Source organism: Rhea pennata, chromosome 2 (assembly GCF_028389875.1).
Source record: "Rhea pennata isolate bPtePen1 chromosome 2, bPtePen1.pri, whole genome shotgun sequence".
Classification (NCBI taxonomy): domain Eukaryota; kingdom Metazoa; phylum Chordata; class Aves; order Rheiformes; family Rheidae; genus Rhea; species Rhea pennata.
The window spans coordinates 145428031-145442028 of NC_084664.1; the positions used below are offsets into that span (position 1 = coordinate 145428031).

General features: G+C 38.7%; 1 protein-coding gene across 1 annotated transcript in view; it reads right to left on the reverse strand.

Moving 5' to 3' along the window:
• Positions 1-13998, reverse strand: part of RSPO2 (R-spondin 2) — a 104374-nt gene that overhangs the window by 50552 nt on the left and 39824 nt on the right. Inside the window, exon 2 of the mRNA XM_062568378.1 lies at positions 489-677. Within this exon, the coding sequence (XP_062424362.1) occupies positions 489-677 (189 nt within the window). The remainder of the gene's footprint in view (positions 1-488; positions 678-13998) is intronic.

The window sequence follows — 13998 nt, forward strand, 5'->3', positions numbered from 1 at the left end:
TTATTAAAATAGCAGCACTTACATATTAAAATAGGTCTCGGGTGAGATATCCGGTCACATGAAATTTATGTGGGAACAAAGAGGACAAGAAGCCATGCTTGTTCTGCCCACCCATGTATAAGTGCATATGCTGGACTAGAAGCCACATGAGGCATTGTTAAATTAATGCTTAATCCTTTTTAATTTCATATAATGGGGATTTGTTTGTTAAAACTTGGAATATCTGTTTAAATTCTCATTCTTTCCCAAATTACCCTTCTAACTAAAATAACAACAACAACAATAATAAACTAGGCCAATACACTATTTAAGTTGTTCAGTGTTGTATATCTTGGTATAAGTGAGATGTTCTTTAGTAAATAAGTTTTATGATCATCTTGAGACATCTGTGGAAATCTCTTTATGTTCCACAATATATCATCTTAAAAATGGAGCATGAATTACGGCTTTTCTATAAAAGTGAATGTAAACTTTAAAAAAAGACTCACTTGAACATCTGTTCATATCTGGCGTACGGAGTCCATAGTACCCTGATGGGCAGGAATGTAAGCATTCACCATATTGCCTCATTCCTTCTCTTCGCAGGAAGAAGAATAACTTATGTTGGCATCTGATGCACCCATTATCCTTTGAACAAGACAAACAGCCTTTGCAAATTGGATTTGGTCCATAGCTAGCTGCAAAATAAGAAGATAAATCACATTTTAAGATCATTTTGAAAATTATTTTGGCTGGAGGTCCTCTTCCCTCTAAAGTCTTACTTATCTACTTCATAATTACAAGTAGTTTTGAAAGGAAGGTTCTGAAAGCACACTCATTTTAATGCATCTGCATTGGCCAGGGAATAAAAATGCAATCTCTATATCTTTCATTAATATGTGGTGCCACTTGATGATAAAATGAAATGGTGCCACTTCTTTCATAAAGGTGCAGGTAACTGGAGAGCAAGGTGAATAAAAAGTAACAGAAGTAAAACCCTGGTGTTGAATTCTAGCTTGAAGTTAAGCACATAAGCCCACAACAGCAGCAAAACATAAACTGAACATCAGCAGCCTGGTATATCTGCCTGGAATGCCATGGTCATTGAATCCAGAGACCACACTAATGTCACTTTGAAATAAAAAATTATAGTGCATTTGGATACATTTGTATGCCTTGTGAACACAGAGTAACTAAGTTTACTGAACTTGCTCTGCAAAAAAAGGGCAGAAGAAGCAACAGCAGCACCAACTGTGGCATCTGTGTGCTGCCCCCTATCTTTTGGGGTGCTGCAGAGGCTGCCTCCTTGCAGTCACTGCTTGGTCTTTCTAATGAGAATGTCAAGATCATCACTTCCAACTGGAGAGAAGCCGCTTTTAGCTTCCACGAGCTTTTATCTGCAAGTTTCTACTCAAAACGAGCTTGAAATCCATACACATAGTCATTACCAAAGAGGAACATTTTGAGCAGATTACCGTCTTAGGTCACCAGCTGCTGTGTTTTCAGCTACTACATACTCTCCTTTGCTCTGAGTTGAATGCTACTGCAACACAAACCTGAACTGCACCGCTCTGCTCTTACAAGCTCTTGCTACTCTGCCTTTCTCCGGAGTCGCACAACGCTCCCATCTCCACATGCCATCAACTTTCTCAGGCGCTGAGTCAGCACAGCGCTTAGCAGAGGGAGGATAGCTCAAGAGGCTTCTGAAACCAGAACTTAACAAGTCCCTTCTGAATATTTAGTTGGCCACAGGACCTCACCGAAATTTGCCAGTTCAAACCTGGTTTACCAGAAACAAAGAGAAACATTATGCAGGGAAGTGTCTTTAGGGTGTCAAAAGCTTTTCAATGGCAGTAACTCTGATGGCAGCTTGCCAAGAGGGCAAGGACTATGTTTAATTGTTATATTTTTAAACAATTAAAATTATCCACACCCTACTTTGGTACTTTTATCCCATATGAATACTTAATAGGGATCATTCAATGGCTGACTTGGCTTCACCAGTAGAACTGGGAAAAGAAAAAAAAAAAAAAAAAGCCCACCACCCTCTGGAACCAGTAGCTGATAAGCTTTACTCTCACCTTCACACATCTGCACACCACATTCTCACTCTCTTGCTGCTCCCATCTGCCACACATGCCTCATCAATTCTGCATGACAGCATTCAACTTCTATCTTGTACAAAGCAATCCTAGTAGGTGGCAGGCAGGATAGGGAGCCAAGCGATCTGGCATGAAACAGCTCAGCCAGAGAGACCTGTACAATTGCTGGAGTCCCCTGACCCTGCTCACAGGCTAGGAAGATCCTCTGAATGTGAACAGCATCTATTCCTTCTGTGGTATACGTACTGTTAACCCATTTGCAATAATATGCTCTACCAAATCAATTGCTCTAAATCCCTGAAGCAGTGCTCATCTCCTGGCTTCCATAATACCTCGGACACAGCTTTCCCTACAGTTCAGCTCATAAAGAGTCTCATCCACAATCTGCATCTTCAAAGACATACAAGAAGGGAAGAAACAGATGATGAGCTAGGCCTGAAAACATCCCTCATCTCACTGTTGGCAGAGGTTGCGTATCTGCAACTACAGATTGCAGACCTCTAAGTCCCCTTTTGGTCTCCTTGCATCTCACTCTTACCTCCGACTTGTTCAAGGTTCCCCAAAGAACCCTGTACTTTAACAAAAGAATTAAAGGAAACAAAGCAAAAGGCAAGCTGCAAGACACTTCAGTTAATCCACCACTTGCAAGTGTTCTTTGGAGTTCAAATCAGCTGACATTAGGATCCCATATCCAGCATACTGTTTCATCCCTGAATTAAGGGTGGTTTTTTTTTTACCCTCTCTTCTTCTTGAGCAGCTAAAGAGCACTGGTGTCAAGTTCATCTCAAGTTCCCCAGTCACCTCAAGTTTCAGCCTTTACTGTTCCCACTTTGGAACCATCACACAAGTCCTATGCTTCCTTCTGGAGTGAGCTATCTCCTTCCAAAAAATGACCTGTATACATTTCTGGGGACTGTCTGCTCCAGGGACTCCTTCTTCCTTTCCTAGAAGCCTTGAGCAGAGTCCCTCAAAGATTCCCACTCACACTCATGCATACCCCCCAATATCAACAGCTGTTGTAAAAAAACACTACCCACATAGGCTTTGCTGCATTGCATTATTTCAGAAACTTTAAACAGAGATAAGAATATTATGATTATGACCTAGGGCATCTCCCCAGAGCCTATAAGAAACATAGGACGAACGACTGCATAGCATGGACATGGCCACTCTGATTGAAAGGGTACTACTTTCAGTAGTGTGGCCTGGGGAGCAGGAATTATCCCCTGGAACAGATAAATTAGTAGTATCCATGTAGGTCTCATGTTCTTCTCCCCTCTTTGACCCACATTAAATTTCAGACCTCTCAGCTACAAAATATGCCTCTCAGTTCAATTCTGGTGTCTCTAACTTTTTTCCAACGCTGTCCACATTACTCTCCTCTCTTTTATAGTTCTGGTTAGATGTCTGTTAATAACCTTTCTTTCTGCAGACATATTTAATTATGCTGATTTCCCTGGACTTCAGCTATAACACTTTCTTAACATACTTTCATATGAAATGGAACTGACAGCATAAAACAGTCTTCCATTATCCTCTACTGTCCTTTGTTTAGGAGATGAAGGCCACATAGTTTATGGTCAGCATAAGATATATGCAAAAGTTCCACAATAAAGTAATTTTGTAAATTGTATATATTTATTCTGAAAGTTTAATTTGTATATAGATTCCCCAAATGATCACATCTCGACTCTTACCTTCTGGGTGACCCCAACAAATCACTTGTAATTTCTGTGCCTGTATTTTTTCTCTCACAGGAATGCTATGAGATTCAGTTCATTAACGTTTATAAACTGTTCTGAAACTCTCAGATGGGAAGTGTTAGAGACGTGATATGTTTATTGCTACTTCAGTGACCGATTATTAAACTGTGACCCATCGACTTTGGATAACATATAGAGGTCAAGATGGTCACATAGCTGATGTCACAGTAATGACTCTTACTTGCTCTCCTAGTCACCAGGTTGTAATAAAACAACTAAAAATACGTAACACTTATTTTCTTTCTTTACTACATTAGGCAAAAAAAGCCATCGTAGGGAGGTAAGGAAAGAGAACTTGATCAGTATTCTGTAGTACAGTAAGTAAAATTTACAAAAGAACCTGAGAACTACTGTGTTGTTTAGGCACCAAGCTGATCAATTGCCAAGCATCTGCCACACAACAAGTACTGTGACACGCATGTCACAGAATCTATTTCATTCCATGTTTGCTGCTGCTTTCATTTTTGGCAGAGCTATATGGGAATTATACTGACTTCTACTGCATCCTTTCTGTCACTTCAGCTGGTCACAAAACAGGAAAAAATCACAATACATTCCGTATCTAAATTACTTCGACATTGAACACATTCTTTATTGAATCAAAATATTCTAGTACTGTTTTCAGCGTCACATTGGCATGTAATCTTGAAGATATCAACTTAACTTTCTTTCTTTGTCCCTGTAGACACAGGTTGTAATCAAACCCTACAAAGTTCTACCCTGCTATCTTCTTTTTCTCCACATTGGTTTCTTAACACAACAAATACAGTATTTCCTTAGCGCACACATCTTTTCGTTTCTCACCTGTTTGCTCTTTGAATGAGGAAGTGAAAAGTCTCTCTATATTCAGCAGAAAAATCTAAACTTTCCCCTTTGGCTTCCCTCATAACCTCTTTTTTTTCCCCCTTCTGTACTAGACTGCAAGAGAAAATAACATGGTTCCAAGCTGCCTTTCATATCCTAAGTTACCACTTGCATCATGCACCATCAGCATACCTACATCACACTACTATCTCAGTTCTCACATACTTATTTCCACTCTGCCTATCTTGCCTGGAGCACCCTCCTTGACTGTGTGTGCAGGCAGCCAGGTTTTCTCCATTTGACTCCCTCAGGAAAACTCACTCCTTACATGAGGCCCACAAATGTTAACCAGTCTCAGAACGCTGCTGTCGTCACATCGTAAAACTAAAAATGCACACATGCTCTAAGTTATCACCATCCTTTGGGTCTCAAAGTGCGTTATTGCCCTGGCTGTCTGTTAAGGTTGTAAGCTCCTTGCGGCAGCAGCAATGTTTTGTATAGCCACACAAGTAGGTATGTGGGTGTGAACACCTCACGCACACACACACGTCTACACAGATTTTCCTTCCGCTTGCTGCTTCTGCAACCATACCCTAGAGCATTTCTATATGGAAAGAAAAAGCATCTAGACTTGATTCCCTATGTTGCTTTTTTAATTTTAAATCTGGGATTAAATATGGCAAGTTCAACAAGCTTATTTGAGAACACAGACTAGTACCCAAATATTGAATGAAACACTCCTGAACTTTAGGGGTGTTCAAAGTTTCATAGTTTCAATCCATATCAAGTAAAATAAAGTGTCAGTTAATTACTTTAACTCTTGTCTGGATCAAGATTGTTGAAAAAGCTTCAACAATATCACTTAAAGTGAACTGTTATGACTATTTGAAATCACAAGAGAATCAACAGTACAAAATGAGTCTAGTCTGTTCCCCACAATAATACCAGTTGTTCTGTGAGCAAAAGAACTAACAGCATCTGATTTCCTATGGATTTTAACATCTTACAGCACACTTCAGAAAAAACACTGTTAATCTGTCTTTCTTGTTTACCCACTTGCTAGCTGTCACAAATTTCTTCAGAACCTGGTGTAATATTGCAGTTCACTACAAGAACTTGGTATTTTAACATTTATGTAAATACTTCACTGAAACTGAAAAATGGATTCAAAAAACAGTTGGAGAAAGAGGAGGGCCTGGCTGAGAAAACAAGTAACAGAAAATGCTGTTACCTAAAAATCATTTCCTTAGAAGGCCAGACTGGAATGCTGGTTACCACTGCCTGTTCATTGTGTTTCTACTCATCAGTCTTTGCTTTTGGTTGTTTGAACTCTCTGAAGTCAGAAACTGGGCTTATTGGTACAAGGAACAGCTTAATGAAACTCTTGCCTTGACTGGGATTGCAGCTACATAAATGCTGGTAGTGGGATTTTAGTTTAGTTCTAGCCGAAATGTCTTTGAGACAATCACTTATCAATAGCAACATGGGGTGTACAGAAGAAACTCAAAAGACTAAAAGACCACTACAAGTAGCTGCATTTACTGCAGAGGAAAGTAGATTATATAATCCTGAATTTAATTGATGTTATTCATATAAAGACATCTCATATCTATCCCTCCATTTCAGTAAAAGAAACTAAAATACAGTCATGCTTAGTGTATATCTTCAGGGCACAAAACAGTGGAGCAAAGAATAAAAAAGCCACATATAAACACCAATATTACATAGTATACCAACATGCTTACACTGTAAGATTGCATGTTGTATTAGTTAAAAAAACGTCTGATGGACTATGACTAGGAGCTGGCCAAGAAAAATGCATACTTCTTACTAGAACTGTGCAAAAGCAAAAGTAAGTTTTGGACAGAAAACTTCAGTAAAAAAAATAGAATCGAAGTATGAAAAGTTTTGACTAGCTTGATTCTAGTCATTGTCTTGAATTAACAGAATTAAGAAATTCAAGGTCAAGGGGGACTTTTGTGATTAATTAGTCTAATACCCTACACAAAGAAGCCACAGAACTCATGCTTTACTAAAACATATTATTTACAAACTATTCAATCTTTATTTTAAAATTGTCAGTGGTGAGGGAACCATCATAATCTTTGTTAAACTATCACAGAGGCTAATCACTCTCACCGCTGAAAATCTGCAATGAAATTTTGAACTTCAAGTAGCAACCACCGGACCTTTTTACAAATGTTGTCTGCCAGATTGTTAATAGTTTTTCAGTGTTTTTTTCCCAATACAGACACTGTGATCAGGTCAACTCTTAATCTTCTCAGGGGTAAGATAAACAGAGCAAGACTCCAGAATGTCTCACTGCGAGGCAAAGTATCCAATCCTTTGATCAAACCCTTACCATTTTATCAACAGACTTATGGACACCAAAAAAGAGCTCAGCAATAGAAAAGTGATGTTACCAGTGCCAAATACAGAAGCAATATAACCTAATATTCGTGGATATTAGTCTCTTGAAATACTCATGTGTTGTAAGGTCTTTTGACAACAGAGACATGGCTTCCCAAGTATCATACAGCTCTGTTTAAGAAGCTGGTCATTTTGTTCTCCAGCATGTTTTTGAATTAGGCAAGAGATCACCAAGTGTTACCTTTCTCAGGCACTGATCCTAAAACACACAAGATCATTTTTTCCCAAGTTGTCAACAACTCAGAAAACTCCCATATTCAAGAGAGTGTCATTCTTCCGTGGTAGGTAGATGAACTGTGGGGTGACATTTCCCTTCAGTGAGGTTTACAGCACACTCATTGAATTTATGCTCTTAAATGAACAATTTTGGCCTGCTTGTTATTATGAAACCATTTCTTTACTTCCTTTGGAAAGAGATTTTAATTATATTTTCAATATCATAATTGTATGCTTAAGATACTGCCATTTGTCACTTCTTTTTACTCTTTTATTATTGATGTAATGTCATTCTGACTATTCTAGTTTAGATCTCACAGGACTGGTCTTTAATACATATATATCCAATAGAAAGTGAAATAGCATTCCACTAAATCAAAACATTCTACTTTTACCATATAGCTACCCAACTGATTATTTCCAGAATTTTCTGTACTATATTTTCCCCACTAATGTGGTAAGAAGAATCACTGAGAAGATTAATTAGATATTGTTCTCCTTCAGCACCTACAGAAGTTTCAAGAAGTTAGCTATGTGCTGGGAGATAGTCTACAACATTTAGTGCCTTCAGGCACCATCAGCACTGAATACTTACTACCAAATTCAGAAGCATATTTGTCAATAGAGTGACATTTTATATGGTTTTTTTTCAAGAGGTCTTAGATGTTTAGATATTTTGAGGACATTCCTGATTTTCTTTCTCTCAGGTTAGGCTGAACTGTCATCCACAGAGGTATCTCAGCCAGCTTTCTTCATTTAACCATCTGGATCTTTTAAAGACCTCTCTCACAGTTTACCTCCTAATGACTGCTATCAACTGGAAATTTTTCACTCTCCCAGTTCTCTTCTGCCCGTTATTTGTAGCCTACTGATCCTCACCTCCCTTCAACCCTACTGAACACTACTTCATGCTTCTGATGCTGGTGTGAATCATCCTCCACAATCTTTTTCTTGGGAGACAGTTCCTCTCCCCCCTGGACATGGAATAGCAGAGCTTCCTCAATCTGGCTGCTCAGAACTATTCAATTTCCCTAGTGTTCCCCAGTGACTATATTTGTCCTCCTGGTTCAGAAATCCAGCACAGCCAACAATTCATATTTCATCCACAGGAAGTCCCTTCTGGCTACAGGATGGAAAAACAGGATCTGTTGCAGGTCACAGCCACCACTTCATCACTGGTCATCCTAAAATCAAGTACAGAAATGGGCAGAAAAAGGAAAGTCTGCCATCTCTGTTCAAATTCCATAGGAAGTATTAACTTCTACTGCTATTTGTTTGCTATTCACAAGTTCACCAGTTTCACTTTTATTCTAGGTCTTCCTGAACTCAGTGACAGGCAGCAACTAAACACTCATACTTGAAACATCAGGGATAATAAAAGGCTCAAGCATCACAGTCACACAGTGCTTTCAAAAAATAGAATCAAATAAATCCTGTTCAGAAAAGCAAGCCTTACTAATCAACAATTGGATCACAAATACATCTCACAGTTCATCTATCTCTAAGTCTAGACCACACAAAAACTTATGTTTGGTGCTCAGAAATCATACGTGATTCATGATCCATGTTGTCAATCTCCTTTCTGAGTTTTAATTTATAGGCCAATACATTTCAGCTATAGTACTACTAGGCAAGAAATAACATTACACAAACTAACCCTGCCCTAGACCAGCCATTTCCTTTAATTGATCCACATTGTTGATTTGTAAAGTGGCTGCTTCAGTTGTCATCATGCTGAGAACAGTCCCTGTAAAATGACCTCTGTTTCATTTACAGATTGCCAGAAAGATGGTTTAGGAACCCTGTAGTCTAGCATTATAGAAACATGGCCAATATATGTCCTTCTCTGTACTGTTTGCACAGCTGTGGACAGGTTTGCCTACTCCAAATCTCAAAATTCTCTGTCTTATCTGATCTCTTCAGTCTCTGCAGTTGTATCCACAAAGTAACCTGTTTAACTTTTTTAAGGCAGATTTATGATTTAGGATATTCCATAAATGCCAGGTAATTCGATTAAATGCTGGAAGCCTCATGTATAGCACCCTCAAAAAAAAAAAAAAAAAAAAAAAAAGAGAGAGAGAGAGAATTTTTAACATGAATACATTTGGAGGATAACTTGCCTTCTGATTTCTGCTATTTAAATTTTGCTTTAATTACACTCTTAGTTTTCTATCATTCTATAGAGTAAATTGTAAAACTCCCCTAAAGCCATCACTTAAAAAGAAGAAAATAATCACATCTGACTTTCTTGGTTATTCCCCAGACCCCAGGAATTAAGACTTGCAGGCAAAGCACTACAAGTCATTACCTTTGGCAACAGTGCAGATTAATTACATATAATGAAAACTGCATAAATCAGCACATGAGACAGAGACCAGAATCCAGGTCTGCTCTCCACTAGTGTTTGTGCAGGGCACTGCGCAGCGGGGACCTCTCCCACACACCTTTCACACTGCTGCAGGCTCTGGCACTCTCAGTGGCACTGCAGGGCAGTGTCAGCAGCAGGGATGCCTACAGCTCCCTCCCCACCTGCCCGGTCCTCTATCCTTCACCAGTCACAACTTTCCTGAGGGCTGCTAAGTGGAAAGAGCATATACACTCATCTATAGGATGCCTCTTATTTCACAGGCGAGGGTTTTAAATTGTAGACTGAAGCTGAAGCAGATGTTTTGTCTTGAGGTGAATTCACTGTTAAAGTGCAACTCAGCCAGGCTGCTCTAAGTTGCAGCTTATCTGCTTTTTGGAATAGGCTGCTCAGCACTGGGATCTCAGCTCATGCAGAGAGGCTACATTAAAGTATCTAGAGCAACAATCAGTGAATTTTTCAAAACCAATCACATGTTCTTCCAAATGGGCTTTTAAAAATCACATTCTTCAGCCAAGGCACCCAGCTTTCCCCTACATCTCATAACAGTACTTCTGGGCCTCATATGTAGCGAAAGGGGGGCAGGAAATGGAATACATGACAACAGTCTCCAGTTTATTTAGAGTGGGGAGTTTATTTGCCTCCCTTTGAAAAAAAAATCACATTTGGAAGTACAATTAAATGCTCAAACATAGGCTGCTAGTTCCATTTCTAACACAGAAAAAATAGCTAGATTCCTTCCAGAAATACAGCATATCTAGGACCAACTCTTAGCATTCACCTGGAAGCTAAAGAAAATTGAAACACAAACCCATGTTTACTTTCCTCACAATCCCATACTGGTGGAGGAGTTCTGGTCCAAAGGATTCCATGAGGTAACATACTTCCACCTCTCAGGTGGTTAAACTTCACCTGGTCACCAGACCTCCCAGCTTCAGATTCCCAAGCTATTTCCCATTCCAAAATGCACTGGCTGTCACAGCCTATTTCTTAACTATAAAAATGCACAGGTAACGATGCATACACCAAGCTGCTATTAGCTATACTTATCTATTCTCCACCCCTGTATATCCTGTGTGCAACTATGTGACAACACGTTCAACAGGAAACTTCATCCAGCATGTTGCTGCTGCAAATCAACATCTGGGACACAAACCCTATTGGAACAAAGTCCCAGGCATTTAAACAAATTCACCTTTGTCCAAGCCTTTTAATATCTAGAATATTTCAGCTTGCTGCTGTGAATAAGATTCATCTATAGCATGCAGGTGAATAAACAGAGATTTAATTTTTTCCCCTTTGATGGTGTGTTTACTTTGTCTTCTATTGTAAGTTATAACTTTTCCAAGCACTGAAAACTGCATGGATCCAAAGCAGAGGCATTCCAACAAAAACAAAGTTCTAAACCCAGATCCACCCAAACTACTTAAGATAAAACACTGTTGGAAGCATTAAAGCTAAAGAGGTGAAGAACAGTCTGCTTAAGTACAATGACATACAAGCAGAATTTATGTATGATGCATGATACTCTGCTTCTCCATTTCATATATTTACTGAACAATTCCTAAAAATTTAGAAAAGATCAAATAAAATCCAAAAAGTATTTAGAGAAAGGGTTCAAGCCTTTCTTTTCACTTCCTGGAGAATTAAATTCAACTTTGCAAGTGATAGATATCAAATCTGGATGCTGAAGCCAGATAACGCATACAGCCATTACAACAGAAATAAGCAAATGCAAATGTTACATGGTCATTTGCATTGCTATGTTAGGCACCACTAAACTAATGACCATATGCTTAATGATTGTTTACTGTCACATTTTTATTGTATGAGTGTAAAACGGAAACTGGCATGTAAAGGAAATGCCATACACAAATAAATACTTGACTGTGGATTGTAAATATGTAATAGTGAAGAACATGCCTTACTTCTACAGTTTATATAGCAGTGAACACACTGGTTAATGTTTCATAAATGCCAAACTTCTGAAAGGTTGACCAAGATGCTAATGTAGCTTTTTGTCTTTTTTAAAAAAGAACATCACTAAACTGAAAGGTGTCATCTAAGAATGCATTACATGTAGATAGTTGGGAGGAGTCTGCAAGATTTAATGGCTTCAGATATAAGAGCTGAGTAGGTAACTTTAAAAATGCATGTAAGGTTGCATTCACAATATCATAAATTCTTGCAGAAGAAATATTGTAGAAGTCCTTGCATTGAGCAAAAAGCAGTTACTAGCAGAGCTTCTGTGGGAGTCTGTATGAATAGATTTGCCAAATGTCCAAGTCTGATGAAGGCAACCTGCTTTCAGGTTAGGCGTTAGATTGAAAATGAAGCTTGGATCACACAAAGGTAAAACAGCTCCACACAGTATTGCAGGGGATTAGTTTGATACTGCTCAGGTAGATATGATGAGTCTGTAGAAGCAAGCATTTGGGTACAGAGCTGATTTAGCATTGCATTGCCTTAGTCACAGCTACTGATCAAAATCAGTCAGTGATTATTTTTGTGCTAGGAAACCCGCTAACAAGCTCCCAGGTTCGGTGTTTATGCTGAACCCATTCCAACTCCATACTGAAGCACCAGAAAGACAAAGGGAAGATACCTTTTCTCCCCTTCCCCATTTTCACAGAAAGCAAATTCAAAGTTAGATGGAAGTGTGATTATTCCAACACATACCCGATTTCAGTAAGTCCATGACTCCAACCTGAATCACAACGCTCATGAAAAGGCAACAGAAGACACAACTTGACTAGATAAAGTGCCAAATTACCTAGTTTGATCTCACAGCTGACCCTGCTTGAGTGGGAGATTGGAGTAGGGACCTCCTGAGGCCCCAGTCTGAATTATCCTGTAATCCTATGACCTGCATCTGAGATATCATATCCTATTTCTTGCTTGAAAGCAAGAAGCTTCAGCTACATGAAGTACTGCATAGTTCTAATGGAGAAGAAATTGAGGAATAGGGAACAAAGTACAAAGGGATATGGAAGATTTTCTGGATTTCCAGATGTGCTCAATATCATAAGAAATCCCAGAGAGAGAAGCAGCAAATATCACAGAATAAAATAGACACAAAAGAATCAGAAATGTGTTGTAATTACAAATATGAGAGCCTAAAAGATACCCTTAAAGCTGGAAATATCAAAATCTTAAGAGAAAAATTTGCTAAAGCTCATCAGACGAAAAGGCCTACAGGTAGTAATGCAGCTCAGCAAAAAATAGGTGAATTTCAGAGAAGCACAAGACAACATGCACCATTGACCAAAAAGCCTATGAAGTCACCCTTAGAGACTCCTTTACATTCAAACAAGCAGAGAAAATGAAGGACAGCCAGACAGCATCCTGCCCCCAGGAGCAGAGGACCTCCCCATGTGGACAAGCTACACCGCCTGACTCCGACATCCTAACAGATGTTTCATCATCTGTACTCTTAAAATAAGAATTTGGAGACAGATGCTTGCTTTGTATTACCAAGAGTGAGGAGAAGGGGCTCTACAATTCACCTCTTAAAAACAAGTGTTCCAGAAGGCTAGAATGGCTGCTGAACGGAGATAGGGGCAGAGTTCCCCACCAGACAATTGCCGTTTATAGTGTCACAGTGATGTATATAGAAGATAGGAACTCAAAGGTCTATGAAGTTCTTATTCACAAAACTAAGAAGTTAATTCTGGTGGACTTCAAGCCCTCCAAAGACACCAGGACCAGTCATGAGAAAACAACATGGCATCCTAGGAAACTGCTGGCATTGGAGAAATCTGATACAAGCATTAACAAAACTTTATAGCTAGAGTTGCTTTAAAGAAAAAGAATTCCTAGCACAAAGAGCACTATCCTTAGCATCCTTACTATTGAGCATTCAATATTAGATTAACTTTTAAGACATAAAGCAGGTAATTGCTGACAAAAAAATTAGCAGTTGACAATGTATCTTTGATTCTTGGTCTGCACATTTCCACTGTGCAAACAATGCATAGCACAGGTCAGAACTCTGATTATTCAAAAATTTGAAAGCATTAGTTTTGTGAAGCCTAAATTACATATTTCCAGTCAATTACAGCAATAAAAACTGGACGTTAAAAGAAGGTTTAAAATTAAGATTTGTTTAAGGATATTCTACTGGAAGAATAACAAGCTACAATTCCAGAAATTACAAAAAAATAATATAGGGCAAAAGACCATTCAGGCTAAAAAAAAAAAGTGGAAATGGCATCAAAACACAGCTTAGCAGTGACATTAAACACTGCTTAGAAGGATAGAGAAGTAAATAGCAAATAATTCAAGTAAAAAATGGAGATGACTGACAAATTAGTGATACAACCCATCTACCTCTCCAAGT